The following is a 27172-nucleotide window of genomic DNA, read 5'->3' on the forward strand; positions in this document are numbered from 1 at the left end:
CATATTTGGCAACATATCATCTCTTAGTTTTTATTCTATTGATTTTTAAGCAAGACTTGAGCATGTTTTTTTTTAATACGTATACTGTATAAATGTTAGTAACACTCATTTAGTGCATGTAGCAGACATACAGTAAATGCACAGGCATTTATATTAACATTTACTGTAATGTGCGCTCAAAGATGTGACCATAAGTAAGAGACACGATTAGACGGGTGTCACAGATCCATAGCCTTCCTCCACAGTCCAGGTGATCCCATTCTTGCTGTAGAAATCAGAACGAATGTGAGCAACACGAGCAAAGCTCCGTCCTGAGTCTGACTGTAGTGGAGAATATTGGCCATACTCTGATGACGACAGAACTGGTACAGGTCTAGATGATTCCTAAAATGGTAGGATGAGATCGAACGGAAAGGGATTACGTCTAGAATGGGTTCCTCTAGTGAGCATTGTTTTAAAAAAAGAACAACAGACAACGCATAAGCCTTCATGGATGGATCACTGGGAGTAAAGGAGAACACACCTCACTGAAGATGTTTAGGCCTCGGGATTTGGCGTGCACTCTGTCATCTCGGTGGAGTTTGTTATCATAGCCTTCAGTGCTCTGATGTAAACAGTCATATAGAGACCTCTCCGGGGCCTACAAGGAAATTGACTAAATCAGTTTAAGAAAATGTTATTTTGAAAATAAATGTACAGAACCGACTTGGTACAATGATATCAGAAAGTAATACCATGGCACATTGATGTACCCACAAGCTATTTGAGATTAACTTAAAGAGATAGTTCACTTTGAAATTATTTTTTGATATGTTTTAGCTTACCTCAAGGGCATTAAAGATGTAGGTGTCTTTGTTTCCACAGCATTTTCAATTTTGACATTTTTTGGTCAAACCGGTGGTCTGTCAGTCCTATAATGCAGTTTTAGGGGGTCCACCTCAAAGAGCATGCACAGAGAAGTCAAAATTAAACATGATTCAATGACTCGTGAATGTAAGTACACACTGATGGCCTAAGACAAGAAACGAGCGGTTTATGTGAGAAAACGAACAGTATTTTAGTTTTTACCTCTTGGTTTTTACCTCTTGTTAACAGCCATCGAACAGCCGTTGATTTATAGTTTTTACCTCTTGTTAACAGCCGTCGAACTGATCTGAATCAGATGTCCAGATCATCTGAACCGAACTGAACCGTCTCCAGACGTTACGCCGGAAGTGATCTCTCGCACATCTATGTCACGCATTGTTTACAAGGAGATTTTGTAAGTTTTACCTTTCACTAAACATATTAGATATATCGAAATCATATTCAATTGCGATTGTTTAATTTTGACTTCTCTGAGGTGGACCCCCTAAAACTGCATTATAGCAGTGACAGACAACAACGGTTTGACCAAAACATGTCAAAATTGAAAATGCTGCGGAAATAAAAACACCTACATCTTGGATGCCCTTGAGGTAAACTAAAGCATTAATCAAATTAATCAAAAATTAATTTCAAAGTAAACTATCCCTTTAATGTATGAATGTCATTGCAAATTTGGATTTGAAAAACCCCAAATTTTAGGATGGTGTCTAAAAACCTAACGCCATTTAAAGAAATATCTAGATAAAAATACGTTATTAGTTAAAGTTTAGGACCATCATATATATATATATATATATATATATATATATATATATATATATATATAATTTGTGTGTAGGCTATATGTCTTTTTACCCGATAAATGCTACCAAAATATATATTGTTCCAGCATCATTTATTTGTAAATGGATATTTTAGCAGCGACATTCAATTGGGGTTGTTGCTTTAAAAATAGAGAGAATGCCAAAATGAGCACTAGATCTTACCCTGGGGCTGCAGTTGAAATAACGCATTTCTTTGGGCTCTGTCCTTCTGGCTGGTATAAAGCTGAATACAGACAGAGAGGAAAGTGGTTTAGACTTCGCTTCGGATAAAACGTCCATTACAACAGTCGCACTTTTATCACTGGAGAGCTGAGGTAACATTTCTACACACGGTGACCACTCGGCGTCTGCGGTTGCTTGGAAACCTCAGGAAAACATCAGGTCTTGGAAGAGATAAAGAAATGGTTATAATCACTGATCTATATAGAATGTGATCAGTGATTATAACATGAAAAAAGACAAAGAAAGCAATTTGGAAGGACAAGGAAACAGAACTAGCCATTTTTCAAAACATTTTAAAATGTGCCTCATCATTAAAAAAATAAATTACTATTTTATTGTTTACTGTATAATATAAAACATAAATTAAACCGTTTTGAATGTGTCAATTCATTTTTCAATTTAAAGTGATTTATTAATTTATTTACATATTTAAAACAGTATATGCAACAAAATGTGAACATAATATTTGATAAGAATGGAATTAGATTTAAAGTAAAATTCCTGACTAAAATGAACATTGTGTTGTATAACCACTCCATCTACTGGACAAACGTAGATTAGAAATGCAGAAAATTCAACGTACCAAAATAAAAGTCCCTCATAAAAAGTCTCTCCTCTCTCTTAAAACGAATGATTTTATTAATGTATTCATTCTAATTATATAATATTGTTTAAAATAAAATGATAAAAACTAATAATAATAGCTCATCCCATCAAAACGGGAAAAGTTTTCATCATTGTAGTCCTATCAGTAAATAATATGCATGACCTGTAGAGATCGCTCTTCGACTACAATCCATGGTACAATCGTGGCATTTTTAAACACCTGTTATGATCAGAATTTCTCAGTAATTAATATAATAACATATGATAGTATAGTAATACAATTTACAAAAACAAAAACGTGCTTTTTATTGTTCAGGGGGAGGCGTTATTTACTGTCAACCAGCTCTACTAGCAGCACATACCTTTGTAAAAATACCATGGTAACCCTGGTTTACGCCCAATAATAATTACTACAATTGGAGTTAGTAGTTAATAACTTAAAACAATGGGATATATGGTATCTTCTTCAAACAGTACTAGAAGCTTACAGAACCCACACGTGTTAAATCTCTATGACATGTGGCGGCTTTACCACAGCGCGTTGTTGTAGTAATATGTAGCAACTGTGGTATTTTACCGTCAACTATAGTTACCATGTTGAACCTATAAGTGATGCAAACACGCTTGTGTAATTATGCTACTCAACTTTTCAAGTATGTAGGGAGGGCAAGTCCAGACCAGACTGAACTATGGGTGTGATAAAAAAGAAAATGGGCGTTGCTTATGTCATTCACGAGTAAAATGATAAGAAGGACAAGCAAGAGACAAGATTTTGACGGCTAATGTCATACAGAAAGCTGTCTTGCTTCGGATCTAAGTGTGTGTTTTCTGTCTAGGGACTCCAGCTGAAAGACGAACCGACGCCGAATCTTTTGGATATAAAAAGACCTATACATGGACTTGTCATGAAAAGACCAGAAACTGATTTATCGTAAGGTATGTTTATAACCGTCAAGAGCTCAGAGATGTCACGTTTCGTTTGTTTACACCCATGGTTGACACGCATCGCTAAGACGCGACGCGTAAACTGAAGTTCTACTAAAATAAACGATTTCGCGCACTTGCAGTGTAAATACTAGTTGATTGTAATGAGAGCTTTTTGATTTGTCGTGTAGCGTCTTTCATGTAAGTTAACGCTAGTCGTGAGACGTCTAGGCTAACTTGTCGTGAGTTGACACGTTTGTTATAAATGTAAAGCAGAACTTTGGTTTTATATATATGTAGTTAATATATCATATAACCATAGGGTTATATTACCAGACTAAGTAGTTTTTAACAACAAACACTAATACTCTAATGCAAAACTTTGAGAATTTTTTTTTAGAGATTTTGCCCTATATTCAAATATAGAATATAGACAGACATGATAAGCTGAATAGATTCATACAATTTTCACTAATTATTTTTGTCCATTCTGTTCTGTTTTTAGGCCTCTGGCATTTTCTCCATCTTCCTTTCATTCTTTCTTTTAAAACCCAGCATAATGATGCGTAAGTACAGTTCAGTGGGTGCATTGTTGGAGCTGGACTACTTGCCCTGGGGACAGGTGGATAAAGATAGGACCCCGGGCACCTCGGATGATGATGATGATACGGTTGGGGCCTCAGCATCCTATCCTTGCACCCCAGATGCAATGTCGGGAGGTGATGGAAAGGGGGGGCTTAACAGAGATCACAGCATTAGTGTGGAAAACCTGGTCGGCTTGGAGAAAGAATCTGGTTTACTGGGGGTTACGAACCTGAATGATAGCTTTAAAGCTTACAGTGACAGCCAGCTAGCTCCTAATGCCAAAGGCAGCTTTGAGAGTATGGGAAAGTGTGATACCATACACTCTTCGTCATCCTCACTGAAGTCTAACCATATGTCCAACTCCCCAAAACCTCATTATCACCGACAGCAAGCTCGGGCCAAACTGGCTGCTGCTAAAATACACCTTAAAAGTTTGTTTGGACAGGTAAGTTTGGAGACTTTTAATGAAGTTTTTTTTTTTGCATAAAAATCTTTAATGTGTTTACTTTCAGCTGACATATTGACAAATTGATTTTATCAGGTCTTTAGTCTAAAGATTTTTGCTCCAGTCAACATGTTTACTGGCATCACCATTCATCAAAACCTTATTGATTCATTTATAATTGTTCACCCTTTCTAACTCATGCCAAGACCTTTGCAATGTCATATATATATATATAAATTGAAAAGGGGGTACTTAAACATCGCAGAATCTTTATTGTTGAGCCATTTTTATGTTTTCTATATTACATACATGTATTTCACATAGATTATCAGCATCAGGGCTTCAGCTCTAGCATACAATACTGTTTATTCAGAATTTACAAGCCAAGTGTGATGAAGTGAAAAGTCTGGAGTGCTTTTGTATTACACAATTAGTTAAGTTCAGTTTGAATCAGTGCTACCCCTTGAGATATAATGTTGCTTTGTCCAAACAGTGAAAGAAGAAGCAAACTCCAGAAAGGGGAACTGAATGTTCTAGTGCTCTATAAGGCAATCACACTATTGATGCATAATGTTTGTTTTTGTTTTTTTTATCTACAATATTGTTGCAAGTACTCACAAAACTTTCATTCTCTAGAATATTTTGTCATCTGATAAATCTGACATTGTCAGAATGTTTTCCGTGACGTAACGCCTTCATGACATTTAAGTCATGGAACATTTGTGTAAATTTACACTTCCTTAAAGTCTCAAATCAAGTCAGTTATCTTCATGGCAGTGTTATGCATTGCATATCAGTGACCTCTTATTTTTTCACACAAGGGTTCACCGAACTCCTCGCATTCAAATTTGACAAGTGCAGAGCAGAGAGAGAACATAACCAGGTAAAATCAGTCATCTCAGCAAACGATCAAGACATATTTCCATATTTTGCTTTTGGCCTGTTCTCCGTCACTTGCAAAACGAAACAACCCCTCCTTTCATTTTTTATTGTTACTGATTCCACACTTTTTTGTTGTTGTTGCTGGATATCTTTGTCGCATATCCTCTAACACTCTTGTTTCTCTCAGTGCTAAAGAGAGGCGCTCCCGAAAGCCTTTCCTCAGGCAGTGGAGTCAGGTGGGCCACGCCAAAGCTCAACTCAGCAGGAAGGAGATGGAAAATTGGGCCAACTCCCTTGATGCTTTGCTGGACAGTAGAGGTGAGCGCTCAGTCTTTTGTTTTTAAACTGCTTGACTCGCCAGGCAGCTGGTCAAAGGACGCTTGCGAGACGACATAGCAAGCTGTTGTTCGACTAACTTTGACCTGGAATGCTTTTCTTAGAAATTGAGATATTTGTGGCCAACTGCCCGCCCATGCTTGAATGCTTGTTTTAATGAAAATAAGTGCAGAGCGGACCATATACTGTCTGATATCGTGTAGTTTTTTTTTAATATACAATACTTTTTAAAGAAATGACAACTTCAATTCAGCAAGGATGCATTAAATTGATCAAAAGTGGCATTTACAGTGTTACAAAAGATTTCTGTTTCAAATAAATGCTCTTCTTTTGAACCTTCCATTCATCAAAGAATCCTGAAAAAACAAAATCATGGTTTCCACAAAAATATTAAGCAGCACAACTGTTTTCAACATTGATAATAATAAGAAATGTTTATTGAACGGCAAATTAGCATATGGTATAATTGCAATAAAGCCGCTTTGCCATCACATGTTCGAGGCCGTTCACAGTCACACAGAATGTGTTTTTCCATTCCACTGCACTATTTTTTACAGTATTTTCTATGTAAAACGGACGTGTTTGACCGCTCGCATCTCACGAATGACACGGCTTTATTAAATTTGTGGCGCTGAAGTTAAGTTCAGCTTTTTATAAATGCATCTCGAGACCTTGCGCTTTTTTTTTTGTTTCATTGACCTGCGTCTTGCATTTTTAACTGCAAACATGTTTTCTGTGTGAGACGACCCTGAAATACTTCAAGCGAAATCTAATAATGAACTGATGTGATGTCATTTCGAACAAAATCTGGCCAAATTAAACTTTGGGAAGTTTGAAACAGCCTGCCATAGCGAGCTTTCTGGAAAAGTTTGCTACGGCCGTTAAACACCTTTGCACTCCCATTGGTCCATGGCGATGATGTAATGATGGAGACTCTGCCTTCTTTCATGCTTTTCCAGTTAATTTCTTCTCATAAGTCCGTAGAGGTCAGATGTCCGTGAGTAACACGCTGGAGAGCCGCTTTATAGTAGAAAATTAAGTTGATTTCTGATAAAACGAGACACTGTTTTTCACGTTTAATACGGTAAAGCTGCTTAAATTTAAGCAATCTGTTAAAATGCTAAATAAATAAACGTGACTCTACTAGAGTGCCGAAGTGCAGAACTCGTGCAAACACGTTGCTACGATGATCAGATGCTTTTCTTAGGCTTTATTAAAAATTTTCTCAATATTTTGTTATTGAGAGGAAAGTGCGCAGCACATATTTACATATTCATCTAAATGTCGCTATCAGCAGTGTGGCCGGCATCGGATGTTCGCTAACAGTAGTAAATTACTGGTAACCTATAAGCAGTTTTCTGTGAGTATATAGGGGCCTTCCCGTTATACTGTTTTTTGGTTTAAAAAAATTCAACTTTTTAGCGGTTATGTAGGTTAGTCTGGTATGTGCTCAGACGGTTTCACTACAGAACCACAGAATTGTAATATTACATCGTTGAAACACCCTTAAAACTGCTTCCTCTTAACATTGAGGAACCACTTTCCTGTGAAGCTTCAGGCACGGGTTTCTGTAGAATTCCCTATCGACATAAAATGATATGAAGAAACGAGATAACGGTATAATAGACTTTTTCCCTAGAGGTTGAGAGGCCTGGCGGACAATTTCACTGATTAAAGCACCAAGATTTTTACATTTTCCGAAGGAGATGTGAGTGGTGCTTGTCTATATAGGGCATGATGGCAGGATTTTTTAGATGGTTGTAAAAAAATTGAGACCAGCCATGAGGAATCTTGATATGATTCAAGTCCCTTGAGTGAAAGTGGAGGTAAACATTGTTAGTCAGATCTCTTGGGAAAGTAGTACCACTCCTCTTCTTAGAAGGAAAACACTGGTATAAGTGTCTTTTAAAAATGAGTCATTTGTAACTTTGCGTTGTGTATTGTATTTTTTTGTATGGATGGACCATGAGTCTGAATAAAAGGGTACTACTACTACATAGTAGATTAGTTCAGTTTAGTTCTTACTGTAAATGGTTTGGGGCAATAATAATATTTGCCATCGAAAGCACCACTAGCTGACCTCAAAAGTGAGAATGACATGAAAATGTAAGCTTACATTATTAGTGCAGATTGTGATGTATAAACAGTGGTATACTAACTAATAATGGACACGGTTGCCTTGACACCAGATGTCATGTTTCCAGTAATTTGTTTTATTATTATAATTAAAAGGACTTAATGATTAACAGCATCTTTGTTGGTATTATCCGCTTTATCCGCTCACCCATAACCGGAAGCAGTTGATTATTGTGACACCTCATAAAATCTAATGATGCGCTGATACACACGTAGGACATTTTGCAGACTGTTTGGACAAAGGAAAACATGGAATTTGAAATTCAATCCATTTTGTCACTGCTATAACTAATTTGGAAACTAATTCTCTCAACACTCCTTTATAAATCCCATTTTCTTCATGAGGGAACTTTATGTAACTGCTATTAACATTTTAAATTATACATAATAATTTTGACAATCTGTTAAATTTATGTTCAATGTATTGTGTAAGATTATCATACATTTATTTTAATTACCAAAATTAGTATATTTTAATCTGTTAAAATTAGGGATGCACGATATATCGGCCAACATAACGGTATCGGCCGATATATGTTCATTTTTAATGTTATCGTTATCGGCCTGGTAAGAAAATGTGGCCGATATATTAAAGCCGATAAATAATGTATTATTCCCTTCAGCTGAGACACTTGTTGACAACACTGTTTATGTTTTTGAATTTCTTGAAATATGATTGAAATCTCTTCAAAAAATGAAAATCTGGTTCGGGACAACATGTGCAACGCAAATCTGTCATATCGGCTGAGAACGTCATTATAATTGTGCGTTTGGGACATGGATTTAATTGTGAGACTTTTGTTTTTGTAATAAGGCTCTCAAAATTAGATAAAAAATTTGGATTTAAGTTTATCGGCCGATATATCGGTTATCGGCTTTCAAATATAAAGAATTATCGGTATCGGACAAAATTTTCATAACAGTGCATCCCTAGTTAAAATAAATCGTCCAGTGTATTTCCCACATTACAAAAAAGCAACAAATTGTGACACCAAATAAGCAACATCCTTTTGACTCTTTCTACAACACGGTGGAAATAGAAGTAAACAAAAATTGCATTCCATTTTTGCAATCATAACACAATTATAGTATGATAGTGCAATTAATTGAATTTTTATAAAGCTTTTTATCATTTTATGTTCAATATTTGTGGCATGCCAGCACATAGGGTCATGCTAGTGTAGACTATACAGCATTTGAATTGTGTGTGGTGGGTTTGTTTTGGTGTCTGGACTGGTGGGAACACCAGTATGTTGTAACGACAGAGCCCTGTCCCTGTCCTACGTCTATTTTCTCACTTCAGAGTGTCGCAACCCACGGGTTCACGGGTTTTGAGAAAATCAGAGGGCAGGAAGGTATGTGGTGTGAGATAAACCCTCAAGATTTTAACATCCAAAGCTATTCCTTCTCTGATTTCTGATGCAAGTGCTACTGTATGTGACGTGTGTGGGCGTATGGCAGAACATGCATGTGAACGTGTCATCTGAGCCTCTACCCCTCCCATTTGTAAACAGAAATAGCTGTTTTTTCCAATGTTGGTAAAGGTTCTTTCTCCTCTCTTCTCACGTATCCTTTAGTGGGAGTCACAGTCTTTGAAGCGTTCCTGCGATCCGAGTTCAGTGATGAAAACCTGCAGTTCTACTTGGCCTGTGAGCAGTACAGGCAGTCGTCCAACAAATTCAGCCTGCATAGGAGGGCAAAAATGATTTCTGAGACTTACATCCAGCCAGGTGCTCCCAGAGAGGTAGATTTATCTAAATTTAGCTGTCTGATTACTGTGTAAACAAATTTCACCCAAGCTGCTCTTTCTCATACAATGTAAATAAATGGGGACTGGGGCTTCTGAACTACAAAATTGCAAAAAAAAAAACAAAAGCCACTATAAAAGTACCATAGAAATAGTCAACAACATGACACGTATATTATATTCCAAGTCTTCTAAAGTCATTCTGAAAATCGTGATTAAGAATTTTTGTTTCAATTTTGGAGCTTGACAGTCCAAACCAATGTAAATTTCTGCCCTTTCCTCTCACAAATCTGTTATAAGACTTTTAGTATAATTTTACTTATTAATAATGTTTTTGTCATTTTTGGAGCTTGACAGTCCTAGTGACTTCCTTAAAGCTACACTGTGTGATTTTTTTACCCCCATCTAGTGGTGAAAAGGTATATGACCATCCAGTGAAAATTAGTTTCTGTTCCTCTCAATTCCGATTTCGTTTTAACTCCTACGGTGGCCAATGTAGTCCAAGATTAACATGTTAACTCAAACGTAAACGCGAAAGGCGAAGCTTGAATTAACGGGTATGTCCCTCTTTGGCTAATGTACTTTCAAGATGGAGGGGCAACATGGCGACCCTTACCCGTATGGTATTTTCAATGGCATTATTATTATACACTCGCAAGAATACTTTATTACTTGAACGAAGTAAATATACATTAATGAGCACATATATTTTTGAAAGACCTAAGTGTTTTTAGCTAAGAATAAACTAAAAGAGTTACACAGTGTAGCTTTAAGAATGTAATTTTTGATTGAACTACTCTTTCTTTATTAGCTACGTATTTCTTTCCACCACTTTTAGGTGAATCTGGACAGTAAGACGAGAGAACTGACCATAGAGCTCCTCAAAGCCCCCTCTCACAATTCCCTCTCACATGCCCAAAAGCGTGTGAAATCCCTCCTGGATATGGACTGTTACCCTCGTTTCCTCCAGTCGGAGATCTACTTCCAACTACTGAAGGATTCGTACTAGAAACAGAATTGGACGGAGTGTCCAATAAGAGCGAGGTCGTCCTAAAACTGTACAGACATCATGCCTGGACTGTATGACAGGAGACAGCAAACACTTTTGATGAAAACAATAATCGTAACTACTGAGGACCGTTTCAGTTAGATAAAAAGGGATGATGCGATTGTCTTGAACTTGAATGCGTCTAAAAGGTATTGCTATGGGGATTGAGGTGCTAACATTTTACAAGTTTGATTTGGGCTTTTCTCAGTAGCTAGACTGAAAACATTACAGGCAGATAAAGACGACTAAATGGCGTGTTGACAGGCAACAAAGGGAAAACACGTCTGGCGAGAATGGGCTGTTCAGTGAAAGGCCCAAGCACTCATTGGGTGACATCAGGGTCAAACCATTTTCTGACTCAAGACTTATTTCTAAAGTTAAATGGATATGTAAACAAAACGTCAAGATCCCACTGACAAAATTAAAAAAGGGAGTTATCTAAATAAGCAATATGAACACATTTGTGAACAAACATAAAATGTTTTAAACCTTGTGCATTAGCATAGTGGTGTAGTGGTTACAGATTTCACATTTCAGCTGTACACATTCATTCATTTGAAGAAAATGTGACAAAGAAATGGAAATCAAAAGTCTGCCACTAAGTTTGGCCCAATGATTTGAGTTTTTTTTTTCTTAAATCAAGTAGTGTGAACTTTGTTTGTTTTGTTGTTAACTGTAGAATTTGTGAATGTGAATTGAATGTCACACATACTGAAGTTGTGAAATGTGGCCTGTTGACAGGTTTAAAATGTGGAACCTGCTTAAACAGGAATGGACGCCAGCACTTAAACCATTCCAGTAAGCACTCACACATTTGTAAGGCTTCAAGGAAATTATCCGAGAAGCACTATAGTCTTATTACTGTGCACCAACACCAAATACACATTCAAAATCACCTCATAAAAATGTCCACTTGAACATCCAAGAGGGAACTTTTTTTGAAATGGATATTCCAGCTGAACATGCATCTTGAAAAATATCCGGCTGTCCACTTCAGATTGCAAAGATGTGAGCTTCTGTATGTACTTACACACCCTTTTTAGTGTTAGTTGATGATGTCTACTGTGACTGAGACGTTTAGACGGTACATGTATCATAACTTTAGACATGATATTAGGAGCTGCATGCACTAATGTCCTTGGTCAAATGTTTCCAAGGGTTTAATCTGTTTGTTTAGAGGTGTAATATAAATGATTTCCAGAAGGGATCGAGGTAATTATGTGATCATTGTATAAGAATGAGCATCAGCTTTACTGTAAAAGTATTTGTTGTTTGAAAGCAGCGATCTAAATGAATTGAACAGAACAAATTTCAACAATTTCATTTTATTTTCCATGGAAACAAAATTGTACTTTTGCATAGACCTGTTTTTGAAAGCAGATTATAAAACTATATATATATATAAAAAAAGCACAAGCCATAAAATGTATTGCTGATGTTTTTTTTATAAATAGAACTGATTTAAAAAAAAAAAAAAAGTCTTACAACCACAAATCCAATGGAGTTAAAAATAGCTGCTGATGTTATTTTCATTGAAGGTCTTTTTCACTTTTGTGGTTTATTAAAAAATATTTAATTCATTCCCCCCACTTCCCTTTATTATTCTTACTTCTATCCAAGCTTCTTTTGCAATGTCCAACGGATATTCCTGTTTCAATGGTGTCCTGTCACCACGGTCGCGTGCTGCGATACTCTTGCTTCTGCCGGACCCATTGCGCCGTACAGCGGCTCTCCCCAACCGTCCAAGACCATCCGCCACTCGAGATCTCGGCCGCTCCACCTTTCCTCCGGTCCTCTTCTCTGTTGTGTGACACTTTGGCCTTCAGGTCGCTGCATCGCTCTCCATTGCTCACAGATGCTATGGAGGCCTGCTCCTGAAGATGACCTTTAATGGGGGCAGCAGGTGTAGGAAGGGCGACAACCTGGCCTTGAAGATGCGTTCTGGAAAAGAAGATGAAAATCAAAAGTTGGAGAGCAAGAAAAAGGAAACTCGGCAGTAGAGATGATTTCAGGACAATGAAATACTAGGTCAGGGCTGAGGAGCAAGTGAAATTTGTATCAAAAATGAATGTATGAGAAATGAAACTATTCCATTTCCACACATACTCCATTTCCTATCACTGAGTCATAACTAGGCCCACACAGAACACACTTCCCCACACATTTTCTGCACTGAATGTAAATGAAAATTTGTAAAATGCCACACTTCAGATACAATACACACGGTAGACTGATCTGACAGTACTAGACTCTTTGTGGCAGGTGATAGCATTATCATATTTGACAAAAATGAATAATTGAACACACCATTTTTTACATTTTCTGAAGAAAATGTGAATAGTTTGCCTTGGCAAAACTTACTGCCACAATCCCTTTTTCAATGCAATAGAATTTTTCACCCTTTTTTTGTTCATCCACCAAGCAAAAAACAAAGCAAAAAAACTGACGTTTATTGCAAACAAAATCTATACAAAAAAAGAAAAAAGTATATATAGCTATAAATAGCTTGAGAAACTGTTAAAACATAAAATAATTGTGAAAATAGCACGTTTATGGAAATAATACATGTGCAAACTAAAAGTATTGTTTTTCAACAGTTAACTAATACATTAAAATGTATAATAGTTTAGAGTTTATATTAAATGCACTTGAGGCTACCACTTGTACTTTATATGTAATTTCATAATTATGTCTTTGAAAAAATGAATGGCAATGGAAGATGATTTCGATATATCTAAATATGTTTAGTGAAAGGTAAAACTTCCGAAATCTCCGTGTGAACAATGCGTGAGGTAGACGGACGCGCGAGAGATCACTTCCGGCGTAAAGTCTGTAGACGGTTCAGTTTGGTTCGGTTCAGTTGGACATCAGATCATTTCGACGACTGTTAGAGGTAAAAAAAAAAACTATGTAAATACTGTTCGTTTTCTCACACAAACCGCTTGTTTCGTGTCTTAGGCCAGGTGTACTTACATTCACGAGTCATTAAATCATGTTTAATTTTGACTTCTCTGTGCATGCTCTTTGAGGTGGACCCAACTGCATTAAGATATGACTGACAGACAACACCGGTTTGACCAAAAAATGTCAAATTGAAAATGCTGTGGAAACAAAGACACCTACATCTTGGATGCCCTTGAGGTAAGTTAAGCTAAAACATATCAAAAATGAATTTCAAAGTGAACTATCCATTTAAGTGAGCATAATCCGTTTAATTATTATATTATCTGCAACTAACGTTACAGATTGATATATATATATACTTTAAAGATTTTAAGTAAACTACAAGTGCACAATTAACTCAGGAACTTTTGTCCTCCAAAAAAAAAAAAAAAAATCCATAAACAAGCATGCAAGTAAGAGACGATGCAGAAAATTTGAATACTCAGGGTTAAAGGTTTGTTCATCAAATCTTCAACCCATGTTTGAACTGTAATTACATTGATGTTTGGTTGAGCAAGCCTCAACAAACAAATTCAGCAGTGCTTTCAGTGGAAATCTGTAGGCGTTGATTCTGTGGAGGCCTAGTCATTACCTCTTTCTGAATCCCTGGTGTTTTCTTCAGTACTCGCTTCCAATTGCACATGTAAATAATACAGAGAGCAGCACCAGAAGAAACTGACTCTCACAAAGGTTATGTGAGAAAAGCCCGACCTTTCTGAAGTGTGTTTGTGTTCCACTGCATCTGCCTTTGCCCCTGAGTCACACACTCTCTCACAGAGCACTGCTTTCAGCCCTGAGGAAGCACACATGACAGCTACTAATGGTTTACTAGTGTGGTTTCCTGCGGACCATCGCAACTTTTCATGTTGCACCATGGTAAATGGTTGATTGCGGTTCAAATGGTGCATTACCTGGACGCTTCAGGCCGTTCTGCCGTTCCACCAATGATTGCTCGAGGTCTCGGCTGTTGAAATGGCGACTGTAGAGGTTGCTCCTGGCAACCAGACCCTTGTGGCTACGGGATATGAGGAAATGGACAAACAACGGCGATAGAGGTCCAAGGAGAATACAGAAAGTAGGGTAGGAGAGTGAAAACAGATAATAAATAAAAGAAAAAGAAACAAATGTGACACAAATAAAAACTTAATTAAACAAATGCAAACTTAAATTCAAAACTCAAGTATTGTATAAAAACAAATTCCAGTGAAAGAGGACACAGGCAATGATTGTGTAATGTGATGGCGGCTTTTTATATATATATATATATATATATATATATTAGTGTTGTCACGGTACCAAAATTTCAGTATTCGGTACCGATACCAGTTAAAATTCACGGTTCTCGGTACCAATTTCGGTACCAAAGCTTAGTTTAAATTTACATATATTTAAGTGTTTATCACGGTTACAAGTATGGAAACTGTACATTTGTATTATAAACACTTTAGAAAAAGATTAGATAAAATGACCTAAAATAAACAATATTATACACTAACACATTTTTAAAGTTGTTTGTAAAGTTTTAATCCATTATTTATTTAATGCACAATGAATTAAGTGAACAAACATTAACAATCAGGTGTTTGTAATAAATAACATTTTCAAACATTAATTAATGTTGTAAAAATATATTGTTCACTCAATGCGTTGATAACCAAGTAATGTTTATGAATGGTATCTTTGTAGCATTACCATAAAACATGTTTTATTTGACTTGACTGTCCTTTTATTAATCTAAAACTGAATTCATATTTAATTTTAAAAAGGCTTTTTAAACCTGCTGAGTTATAAAGGCAAGAATACGGCTAGAACTGGCACTGACATTAAATGACAATACTAATACCATAGTACTCTGGTGTCGGGTAGATACTACTGTGCTCATGTACTCGTAAAACTACCCCGAAAGCACTTTAGAGGACGTTCACATGTCGCGCGTGTTTTTTAATTATATTTTTGCGCGTGCTTATTCTTTCCAAAGCGCTTGCTCTCACGCGGCGTCTGTCGTTGCTATGCAACGCCAACGAGTTTTTATTAGGAGCGCGCTTGAATCACGCCTATATTTGAAATTGCGAATTTGCATGTAATCGGCCTCTTATAGCAACGTGACATTATTAGCCTAATCCAAATTATTTCCATATGTGGCTCTTTCCTCCTTTCGTTTCAACAAGTGGATTCAGAGAGAGAGAGCCATATCAGCGTTATAAAGAGGACGCAACTGTGCACGTTTCAGACATCGCGTCTAGAACAGAACTGGACGAACCTGGTATTCGGTACCTAGAAAAGCTGGTACCGTAACATTTTTTTTTTTTAGTACCGACTTGGTACCGAAGTACCGAGTTTTTTGACAACACTAATATATATATATATATATATATATGTATATATCTCAGAACAGACTAACAAATATGTTGCAACGTTAATGTTGCAAATTAGCATCAGATTTTGTTTTGGACCTCAGAGCTGCAGTCAAACGCAGTGGCTAGTATTGCTTAACTATTGTTCCTATAACTATTCACCACAGAATAAAAATAATTCTTTTTTAAAAAGTTTTTTTTTCTTTTTTCTAAGAATTGCAATCTTGTAATTCAGACTTTTTTTTTCTCACGATTGCGAGTTTACATCTCGCAATTCAATTCAAGGGATATAAAGTCACAATTGCGAGTTATAATGTCACAATTGCAAGATATAAACTTGCATTTCTTAGAAAAAATTTAATCTTTTTTTTTCATTTAAAATTGCACTTTATATCTCAAGAAAAGAAGTCTTGAAGTCGAGAATATAAACTTGCAATTGCGGGGGAAAAAGTCAGAATATTACGTTTATTTCTCACAATTGCGATTTTAAATCTCGCTAATCTGACTTTATAATAGAATTACGACTTTGTACTAAGTATTACATTTTGCGTAAGGATAGCATGAAACAAACTTTTTCTGCATAAAAAAAAATTAAAATAAAATCACTATTGCCATTTACAGTGCATTGAAGTAGGGCTGTCAAACGATTAATTGCGATTAATCGCATCCAAAATAAAAGTTTGTGTTTACATAATATATGTGGGTGCACTGTGTATAATTATTTTATATATATATATATATAAATACACACACATGCATGTATATATTTAAGAAATATTTTCATGTATATACTGTATATAGATTTATTTGTAATTTATATTATTTGTAAATATGTAAATATTTTATATATAAATAATATTTTTTTCTCAAATATACATGCATGTGTGTGTATTTATATATATACAAAATAATTATACACAGTGCACCCACATATATTATGTAAACACAAACTTGTCTTTTGGATGCGATTAATCGAACAAAGACGAACTAAGGTAAGACTAAGAGGTAAGGTATTTTTGAATTGCATTTGAGAGGTGGATCACTGCTACATAGGCTGCCTAAGGGATCGAAACTTGACGGCCCAGAAAAAACTTGACGGCACAAAAAGTATTCTCGTCGCTTGATAAATGTATAGTTGAGCCACTGTTGTCACATGGAATATTTAAACATTTCTTCATTGACTTTCTGGGATGTCAAGTTTCGATCCCTTAGAAGCCTATGTAGCAGTCTCTCAAATTTAATAAAAAATATCTTCATTTGTGTTCCGAAGACGAACGAAGGTCTCCTTTAATACCCCCTCGGAAACCCTTTGTAACTGTAAAAGACGTTACATGTCTTACTGACCCCAAACTTTTGAGCAGTAACATATATATATATATATATATATATATATATATATAATACACTGATAATGAACAACCACTGGTCAAGAGCACCACCCTGAGGCCAAGACAAATGTCTGGTTTGAAACAAAAGTGAAACCAAGGTCCTGAGGAGCTTCATACCATTAATTGTAGAATCTAAAACATAACAAGTCAATTCCAACAATAATTTATTGACTGAATTGAATAAATGAGAATACCTATAATAGTTTCAACTGCTTTTATTATTTGCTACTCAGGACAGAGGATGTTTGACAGCTGAGGGTTAACACTAAACTGATCTCTAAAAACTTAATCTATATTCTAAAACACTCCTTAGAGTGAAGGGTACGGAAAAGACCAAAAGAGATTCCAGTTTAATTACAAATGTGTATTATCAAATCATTTTACAGGCAATCGTATTAATTATCCATACACTCACAACAAGGAAGAAAGCAAAATCATCCAATAGTAATTCACCCAACATTGGAAAAATCTTTCATTACGTTTTCAAACCGTAGGCTTTGGAACACACAAATTATTCTAAAGAATCTTCACAGGTTTCTGCAAAATTCTCGTTTGAGTTCCACAGAAAACTGAACAAAAGTTTAAGTAAATAATGACAGGAGTTTCCATGTGTGGGTGAACTTTCCATTTAATTGAAACTAGCTAAGAAGTTTTAGACAATGACGTTCAAAACTGAGGGTCAATGAAAGCTGAGCCTAGATCTATTTAAAGAGCTAGCATGGTGTGTGAGAACGAGGAAAAGAGAGATAAAATGTGTTTAAAAAAAGAAAAGTTCAAAGTCATCAAATGAGGGGTTCAACAACACATGTCATAATTCAGGGAAGGCAATGTTTAAAATGAGCATGTCAAGGAAGAAGAGAAGAAAGAGACAGGAGGAGAGAAATGTTTAGCGCTTCTCCAAAAGAAAACAGTCAAGGCCGCTTACGTGTTAGAAGAGTAAACAGACAGTGTGTATCTGACCTTTATGCCATACACAGTGATACACTAATGATGCACTAATGAGCTGAATTAACATTCTTGCCGCTAAGTCGACCACAGGAAGTGGCTCATAGTGAACATTAACGGCCTCAGTGTCTCTTCGCTTTCATTCCCACAGAGCCAATGCTCTCATCCACCAAAATAAGCACCAGATGGAAAAAGCCAAGAGGATGCAATGTAAATATTTGCAAGGAAAAGTACTGGATTTAGACTCGAGTATGTCGTAACTGGCCGTGAGGTGTCGTTGAGATGTACCTGGTGCGTTTTGTCCTGCAGCTGTCGTTGAGTTGAGAGGAAGGGGTCTGACCCTGCAGGAGCCCCAGGGCCACGACGGGACGTTGGGGGGCCCGGCTGGGGGAGGATCCCACACTGAGCGAACGGGATTGCGGAGATGATGGAAGCAGCGGGGGAGAGTGGGGGGGACCCGCTGGGCGAACAAAAGGCCAGGGGAGAGCCCTCTGCTCCTCCCGTACCACTGTGGAACAAAGGAAGTGATGTCAGCAATAGGGATGGGAAATAGTAATTCGGGTTCTGATTCTTTTAGTGTCATTGGTTGAGGTATACTACACGCTGCTTTGTTTTTAATTCAATAAATATAACTGGCGCGTAAGAATCATTCATTCGGAAATCGGACTACACTGGTGAACGTTGTGTGTTTTGATTCATTAGAACTGACTCATTAGAATCATTTGTTCGGGTACCAGACTTCACTGAATGCACTGTATGTTTCTGATTCATAACTGGTGCATAAGAGTCATTCATTCAGCAATCGGACTACAATTGCATCCAAAATAAAAGTTTGAGTTTACATAATATAAGTGTGTTTACTTAATAAGAGTGTACTATAATTATTTTGTATATATAAATACACACACATGCATGTACATATTTAAGAAATATGTGCATGTACAGTATATATTTATATATATAATTTAAATAATATATAAATATTTTATTTATAAATAAATGTTTTTTAAATATATAAATATATATATATATATATGTGTGTGTGTGTGTGTATCTATATATTAGGGCTGTCAAGCGATTAATCGCGATTAATCGCATGCAAAATAAAAGTTTGTGTTTACATAATATATGTGGGTGCACTGTGAATAATTATTTTGTATGTATATATATATATATATATAAATACACACACATGCATGTATATTTAAGAAAAAAATATTATTTATATGTAAAATATTTATATATAATATAAATTATATATAAACCTATATACATGAAAATATTTCTTAAATATATACAAGCATGTGTATGTATTTATATATAAAATAATCATACACAGTGCACCCACATATATTATGTAAACACAAACTTTTATTTTGGATGCGATTAATCAATTGACAGCCCTACTATATATACAAAATAATTATACACAGTACACACACGTATATTGAGTAAACAAACTTCTATTTTGGATGTGAATAATTGCAATAAATCATTTCACAACCCTACTACAACGATTGATCTATGTTTTGATTCACTAAAAATCATCACTCAATCACTCATAAGACTCATTCATTCTGGAATTAGATGACACTGGTTGTGCTATAAGTTTCTATATCACTAAAAAAGAACCGGGCCATTTGTTTAGTATTAGACTACAGGTATCGTTGCTGTCTATTCAATAGTGATACAACTAAAAAGTAGCACACAACGACTTTGTTCGCTTTAATGTGGACCGTTAACTCAACCAAAAGCCATTCAATTCTAGTATTTTAAAGAATGGCACCAGCTCTGAATAAGAACAGATTTTTGATACCCAACTCTAGTATATTTGATTTACAAGTGACTGGATTTGTACATGGATTAAGATTCTCAACATAAACAAAATCAGTTTTCTAAAGTAATTGTGAGAGTCCTTTCCACTGCTGAAATTAACTTCTAAGGGCTCTAAAGTAACTTATAGACCGAATCAAGACATTCAATGAATAATAGGAGGCCTGTTTGCAGCTGAAACTATTTATTACAGCATCTGGATGATGTCAGTATTCAGCTAGTTGGTGTAAATGTCAGCTACTAGGAGTCTGGATGTGCCAACTGGTTAAATATACGACATGGAGCCTATGAGTAACCCACCTTCTCTTTCCATTAGTGAATATGGTTTGATCTCTCCCTCTGGCTTTTTGGGGGGAACTTTTCTCAATTGGACCGCTGTAAAAAGACCATTGTGGTCAGAAAGAGCCAACAGAAACAAACGGTGTGACTGAGAATAAGTCTGGAGTACAGCAGGCACACTCTACACTCTTCACAGATATTCATCTAAATAAATATCCATGGCCATAAAGCATATATCGATTATCATTACGCTGCACTTTAGGGAAAACATATAGCACTTATCTAATTGAATTTTAAAGGGGAACAGCAACGGATATTGTAAGGAAGTGAGTTCATAAGCAATTAATGTGGGCAGACATTATGGGGATCCGGTTGAGTGCAAAGGAAGGGTATAGTGAGTAGACTCTTTCCTAAACCATGGGGATACAATAAGGGACTATTAAAAGTATGGTGGAAGCAGGGTGACAGTAAGGGGAGGGGAACAGCAGAAATTCAATGTCCTTACAAAAATCCATACATCCCCTGATCCGTCAGAGGGGAGGAAGGTGTTCCTGGGAGAGTTTCATGAGACAAAAGTGCTTGAACAATGAATGTTTTAAGTTGCTTGCACATGTTAAACCTGATCTAGGGCGACTACCAACTATAAACAGCATGATCTGGGCTTGACAAGCCACTTATACACAATAAACATACTGAAAACGGTTGCCTAAACACGAAAATGCCATTTTACAGAAAACAAAATAACAGACTGTGGTTTAAATCAGGAAATAGACTTGCCTCGAATATAGATGCACTAAAAATATAAAACAATAAAACAACCAAAAGAGAATGCTAAAATGTCAATGTCAAAGGTTCACAATCACATTAAATATGCATTTTTAAAAGGAAATTGCAGTGCTTGCAAGGCAGCAAAGTAATACTGTTAAAGTTTTAGGTTCTGGGCTCTTTTTGTTTTGCAAAAAAATTCAATCTATAATCATCTACCAGGCCAGGCCGTTAATTATAAGGAACATGCCATGCAAGTGTATTTGTACGAAGGTCTATTCATCTAACCCTAAATGATGTCAGTGAACTCAGTGACTTGTTAACTAAAAAAAGAAAATAAATTGTTGATTTTCACCATATATATATATATAGACCATTTTGCTAGATGTAAACAACACTGGTCCAGAAACACTTCCTGTTTCAGTTTGTAACTGTTTTCTTTATTTCACATGTAAAGAAAACATCTTAAAGATGTTGTTTAACTTTTTGATTCAGTTTTACATGTTCTGTTGGTTGTATTTTATCCCAGCTTTTATGTAGTGTTAAAAAACTGAAACAGGAAGTGCTTCTGGACCAGTGTTGTTTACATCTTGCAAAAATAACCCCAAAGCCAACACACCGAAGAAAATTTTAATAAATAAATAGTCTTGACGCAGCTAGAGTTTATGAAGTTACAACTAGTGTTTTTTTTTACCAATTTGCAGTGAATAACAACTAAATAATACCAGCATCATATGATGTTCCAGTTTTCCAGTTTTATTTATATATTATTAGATATTTATTTTAATGCAAGTAATTTTGATGTTTAGTAATTTTTGTTAGTTTTTAAAAATAATTCTACTTAGCTTTAGTTTACTATTGTTATTATCCATTTTAGTTCGATTTTCAGTTAGTTGGCAGTGCTTTAGTGTAGGGGGTTTATCAAATATTATTAACATATATAACTGTTTTTTTTTTGTTGTTTTTTTTTTTAGTTAGCATTAACAACACTTTTTAAAATAATGCAAAATATATTTTCATCCTCCAAAAAATATCTATACTCCCCACTGTCAGGTGTAGCAGCAAACAGTTAATACTAAAACAACTAAAACTCAAAAAAACAATAGATTAATACCTAACTTAAAATGATCCATAAAACAAAGTTTGAATAGACTCTGTATGTTAAGCAGTTCAGGCTAAATTACTTGTAGGAAAAAAAAGTAAAAAGAGGAGGAATTTCAATACAATGCTGCCTTGCACGTACTGTAATGAAGAGAAGGGGGGGTTGTTTTCCTTAGAGAACAAGCCACTGAACACTGGAACAGATCCAGAACAACATTCCAAACCCACATAGGCTCAAAACAGTTATTTATTCAGACATTACCTGATCTACTCTGGAAGAAGCCACCAAAAACCACAAAGTTATTCACCTGACAGGAGCAAGTTTGACAGGAGAAGAAATGAAGACATGTTAGACAAAGAGTTTCATTTTAAAAACCTTTGTATGAAGACTATTGTATGAAAACGCTCACGTCATGGACATAATCCATATCAAGGTTTATATCTATGCCATAACATGTAGTCTGATGAAGTTGGTTTCATTGACAGTATTATTAGGTTCAGTTATAAACTGGATTTCTGAAAGTGTCCCTTTTCCGGAATATTACTGGTTCAAAATCTCACTCCACATAATATCAAACATGCTCTGATTAGCTGTGACTAATATGTGTCATTCAGCAATTTCAGGTGACTCTTACCTGCGGAACGCTGTTTTTGAGATCAAAGTGCTTTTCTAGAAATGACAGGAATTTAGGCGAAGGTCTATCGTACGCCATCTGCTCAGGCTCCACCCGTTTGTGCTGTTGAATCAGAGAATATGATATCTGTGTCGCAAAAACCACTCGTTTCGTGTCTTAGGCCATCAGTGTGTACTTACATTTACGAGTCATTAAATCATGTTTAATTTTGACTTCTCTGTGCATGCTCTTTGAGGTGGTGACCATAGACCTGCATTATATGACTGACGGACAACAACGGTTTGAATGAAAAATTTTGGATGCTCTTGAGGTAAGCTAAAACATATCAAAAATGAATTTCAAAGTACTGACCTCGTAAATTCTGTCATCATTTACTTACTCTAAATGTAACCTATATGATTTTTTTTTTGAGGTTGTAATAATCTACAAAAGTAGATATTAGGCAGAATGTACATGCTGCTCTGGTTTTCACACAAGATAAATAAACAGCATAAAAGCTGTCCATATGACTAATGTGATGCATTCCATGTGTATTCTCTGAGAATTAAAATAATTTTCTGAGAAACACACCAAAATTTAAGTTATTTAAGTTTTTAACCAAAATCTTATCCACCATCTTAAATCTTATTTGTACTTCTGCTTATTTAACCTTGCCATGTAGCACTAACAACGTCGTTTTCGTCACTGACATCAAAAAATGATTGGGCAAGTTTGAAGATGTACATGTGCAAAAGATATTTGACAGCTATGGTGAAGGAGGAATAAAGGATTGAAGTTAAGCCAGGATTTTACATTTAAGTAGCTTGCCTTAGAAAAAAAAAACATTACTGCTGTGCATTTTGAGACAAAACAATAGCACTGACTTATTTTAAGGACAAGGGCAAGTTGCTTTCAGTTAAAACAGCTTAAACATGCATTTTAGTCTGAAACTAGGTTTAAGCCTTGTCTGTGAAACCAGGGATAGTGAATGAATTATATGGAACACTTTCATGATACTATAATGGTGCCTTTTGTTGCTTTGCACTTGTATGTTTTTGTTGTATGGAAAAGATAGTATGAACATTCTTTAAAAAAAATGTGTTTCATGCAAGACATAAAATGCCATGAGGAAATTATAAATAAACTAGTCTTTTAATAGATCAGACCGCTGACACTCACTTTCAGCATGAAGTCAAAGAGTTCAAGCCCGTAGCCATGTCTCTGCATGGTCTCTGTCACATAGAAATCCAGCACACACAATGGCTCGGTCTCCAAATGCGCCCCCCGTTGGTTCTGGAGGCAATTACAACATACAGTGAGTTGATGCATCTGCTTTAAAAGGTGTGCGCTCGGGCATCACGCATTAGGCGAGATTTAATTACAGAGTCAATAATGAGGGAAGACTTACAAGTAAAAAGAGCTTCTTGTAGCCAACCTTCAGAAATCCAACTACAACACCCCTTCCGCTGGGAAGTCAAAGATTGTTATTAACAGCAGAAGTGGATATTCACATGGAAAAACAGGAAGAAGAGAGGTCAGTTATATTGACATCTAAACAGATTAAATCTAAAGCTGGGTGGGGGGGGACAGAAATAGCAAGCATACCCGTTCTGTTCCCCATCTTTCAGGAGGTAGAGATGGTGTCTGTTGGTCTGGAGCTTTGCAGCACTGGTTATAGGTGCTGGCAGCTGCTGGGCCTGAGTTACACACACACACACAACATAATGACAGACTGAAACTGACAGTGAATGACATCTGCAAGCTCAAGAAGAGACAAAGGACACTCATTATCACCTTAGAGGAGGCTTTTCCCAGCTCATCTATAACTGTGGTGATTTGAAGAATAGGATCTGGTCTAGAGAACCAAAAGAAGAAGGTATGTTAGAATTCACACACAAAGAAAATGTGAATCAGCATTCATGATTCCATAATGGATGTGTGCCTGTTTACAATACACAAGTTTTTGGATTTCACGTTTTATTTGATCATATAGCAGTGTAATAAATTGACAGGTTTTTCAATAGCTGATTCTAATATCAAGGATATACACCGATAATTTAAAGTCAGCATGAAATGGAAATTGCGATAATCTCTTCTTCTCTATTGTGAAGTGTTTCCGAGCGAATGGCTTCCCTAATAACCAGTAAACACGTCATCAGAGAAGAGAAGAGATGCTGTTGCAAGTTGGAGGGGAAATATTTTAATTACAGATTATGAGCATACATGAATTTAAAAATAACGAGGTGCATGGATAAATAAAGATAAAGTCGAAAAAAATAGATAAAGTCGACAATATTTTCATATTTAACAAGTAAATTTGGATGGGACACATTGCCTTTTTCTAAATAGCCAATATGCTATTGTTTTAATACAGTTATTAATCATGATCAGCTATTTGCTTGTTTGTTCCATGTGGAGGAACATGCTCATTCTAGACTTGAGTAATAGTTCTTTTATGTATTTGTTTATTTGATTATACCAGAGTAAGATATTAGGGCCTTTGAGTATTCTCTTGGACAAAGGAGGGCCTCGAGACAAAAATAAACTGTTTTCATCTGATTAGACTAGAATAAACAATTTGGTTTCATTGAAAATACATATATTTTTTTACAATCTTTAACAGGCAAGTAAGAATAAACAGTAGATTACCTTACAGTTAATACAGAAAGAAATAAAATTGTAAAAAATAAATAAATGTAAACTCAGTATTGTTTAAATAAAATAATTTTTGGTTTTAAAAATTTAATTGCATTTAAAATATTTAATTCTATTTATTGTAATGTATACTGTAACATTGAGTGATGGTTAAGTACACACACAAATTCCTATATCTTAATTATTAATTAAGAATAATACTATCTTAATATTAAAAAGATTTTTTCCTTGAATTTATGGAAGTTATGAAGTTATGGAATTTGTTACACGTTTCCATCAGGAATGATCAGTTTGGTTTAAGATTTTTTTTTCTATTTTTTAAGTCAAGTTTTTAATATTATGTGTTATTTTTTATTATTATTATTTTAATGTGTTGTAGCATCTTCGATGGGCGAATTATAAATGGTAGTATCTATCTATCTATACATCCATCCATGGCATTGTGTGATTATGATAATGTAATTATAGTGAAGTCTATGGCTGTCTTGCTGAATCAGTATTGTTCAGATTAAACCAATGTCAGATTTAAACAGATTTGTTCTTAACTCAGGGCCGCATTTGCATCATCTGACGTCCAGCTCTCCAAACAGCAATCATTTTATCATTATATGAAAAAAAAGATGATAAAGATGACCTCGTAAAAGATTACATTTAGCCTAATAAAACACCCCAGACTGGTAGCAGTCTATAGTAATGCACAACTGTGTCAACCACTGTAACAAGACAAAAGCAGTGAATGTTGCACACCCCCCAGCAGATTACATCCACCCTAGTTCACATTAAAACATACATTACCTGCCATGTGCTTTCCGACCTGCACTCAAGTTATTATCCAGCACTGAAATTCTCTCGGGAAAAAGCGCATTTATGTCGAAAGGGAAATCCATTGTAAGGACAGGTCTGAAATCTTAAAACAATACTCTACAAATGCTCTACTGCAGATTCAGATGCATTTATCACAGTGGCAATCGATTCTCAATGCATCACTGGCCAGCACTTAAAATACCAGTTCCACATTAGTGCCGCTTCAGTAGTAGGCTTGTTTAGATGCATAGATGTGTAGCGGTGTTATCAATGATTCCTCTGTCCTCCCATTGTTTGTGTCACTCCCTTCCGTTATGTTCTGAGCGAGATGATGAGCGGCTTGAGCGCCGTAGTCCTGTTAAAACACACGCCTGCAGGATTCAAGACGCCAAAATACCACAGAAGTCTACCAACATCTGTAATTATTGTAAAGGATTGTAGTTATAATTCTGAAAATGTAAATAAATAAATACATATAGACACAATAACAAAAAGCTGCGGCTTTAGAATATTTATTTCCGTTTCCTCTTGGCAACGGTGCACAACTTTGTGCTGCATAGCAACGATTGCAGCCAGAAGTCAAATGGCCATATAAACAATAAACATTACAATTCTTCTACCCTTTTATGTATAGTTTTTTCCCCTTTATTTGCTATATTATCACCCTGCAAATATTCTTTGACAGATTTTTACAACAATTTTTTAGTGATTTCTGCTTTTTGTCTGGCTGTGCTTTTTGTGGCGTGAAAATTGAACAGATCTCCCATATCTTTAAAATTTAATTGTAAAATTAAAAAAAGACGAAGAACAATAATATGAAATATGTATAAAGTTTCATGCACGAAAATGTGCTCACATTTTCATTCAGG

At 35.7% G+C, this 27172-nt stretch overlaps 3 protein-coding genes across 9 annotated transcripts; 1 reads left to right on the forward strand and 2 right to left on the reverse strand.

Moving 5' to 3' along the window:
- Window positions 1-14: 14 nt before the first annotated feature.
- Window positions 15-2053, reverse strand: cfap90 (cilia and flagella associated protein 90). Its single transcript, XM_039681179.2, has 3 exons — window positions 1854-2053; window positions 524-640; window positions 15-384 (listed from the first exon to the last, which is right to left on the reverse strand). The coding sequence occupies exons 1-3, from the start codon at window positions 2010-2012 to the stop codon at window positions 208-210; spliced, it is 453 nt and encodes a 150-aa protein (XP_039537113.2). The 5' UTR covers window positions 2013-2053; the 3' UTR covers window positions 15-207.
- A 1133-nt stretch (window positions 2054-3186) lies between these two features.
- On the forward strand, window positions 3187-12018 carry LOC120485061 (uncharacterized). The gene is made up of 6 exons (XM_039680584.2): window positions 3187-3455; window positions 3949-4473; window positions 5295-5356; window positions 5543-5673; window positions 9405-9571; window positions 10413-12018. Exons 2-6 carry the CDS (start codon window positions 4003-4005, stop codon window positions 10581-10583), a joined length of 1002 nt encoding a protein of 333 aa, XP_039536518.2. The 5' UTR covers window positions 3187-3455; window positions 3949-4002; the 3' UTR covers window positions 10584-12018.
- atat1 (alpha tubulin acetyltransferase 1) lies at window positions 11571-27113 on the reverse strand. 7 transcript variants are annotated; one of them, XM_089123375.1, is made up of 12 exons: window positions 26295-27113; window positions 24639-24699; window positions 24450-24541; window positions 24253-24310; window positions 24024-24137; window positions 22866-22967; window positions 22493-22538; window positions 20386-20460; window positions 18541-18760; window positions 14477-14580; window positions 14158-14379; window positions 11571-12563 (listed from the first exon to the last, which is right to left on the reverse strand). In XM_089123375.1, the coding sequence occupies exons 1-12, from the start codon at window positions 26384-26386 to the stop codon at window positions 12481-12483; spliced, it is 1269 nt and encodes a 422-aa protein (XP_088979501.1). In that variant the 5' UTR covers window positions 26387-27113; the 3' UTR covers window positions 11571-12480. The 7 variants fall into 7 exon arrangements, with proteins under 7 accessions (XP_088979501.1, XP_088979503.1, XP_039536513.2 ...); XM_089123377.1 differs by having other exon boundaries at window positions 14158-14358; window positions 26295-27055; XM_039680579.2 differs by lacking the exon at window positions 14158-14379 and adding an exon at window positions 20870-20915 and having other exon boundaries at window positions 26295-27008.
- Window positions 27114-27172: the final 59 nt, after the last annotated feature.

The sequence above is a fragment of the Pimephales promelas genome, chromosome 18 (genome assembly GCF_988280905.1).
Source record: "Pimephales promelas chromosome 18, fPimPro1.hap1.1, whole genome shotgun sequence".
NCBI lineage: Eukaryota > Metazoa > Chordata > Actinopteri > Cypriniformes > Leuciscidae > Pimephales > Pimephales promelas.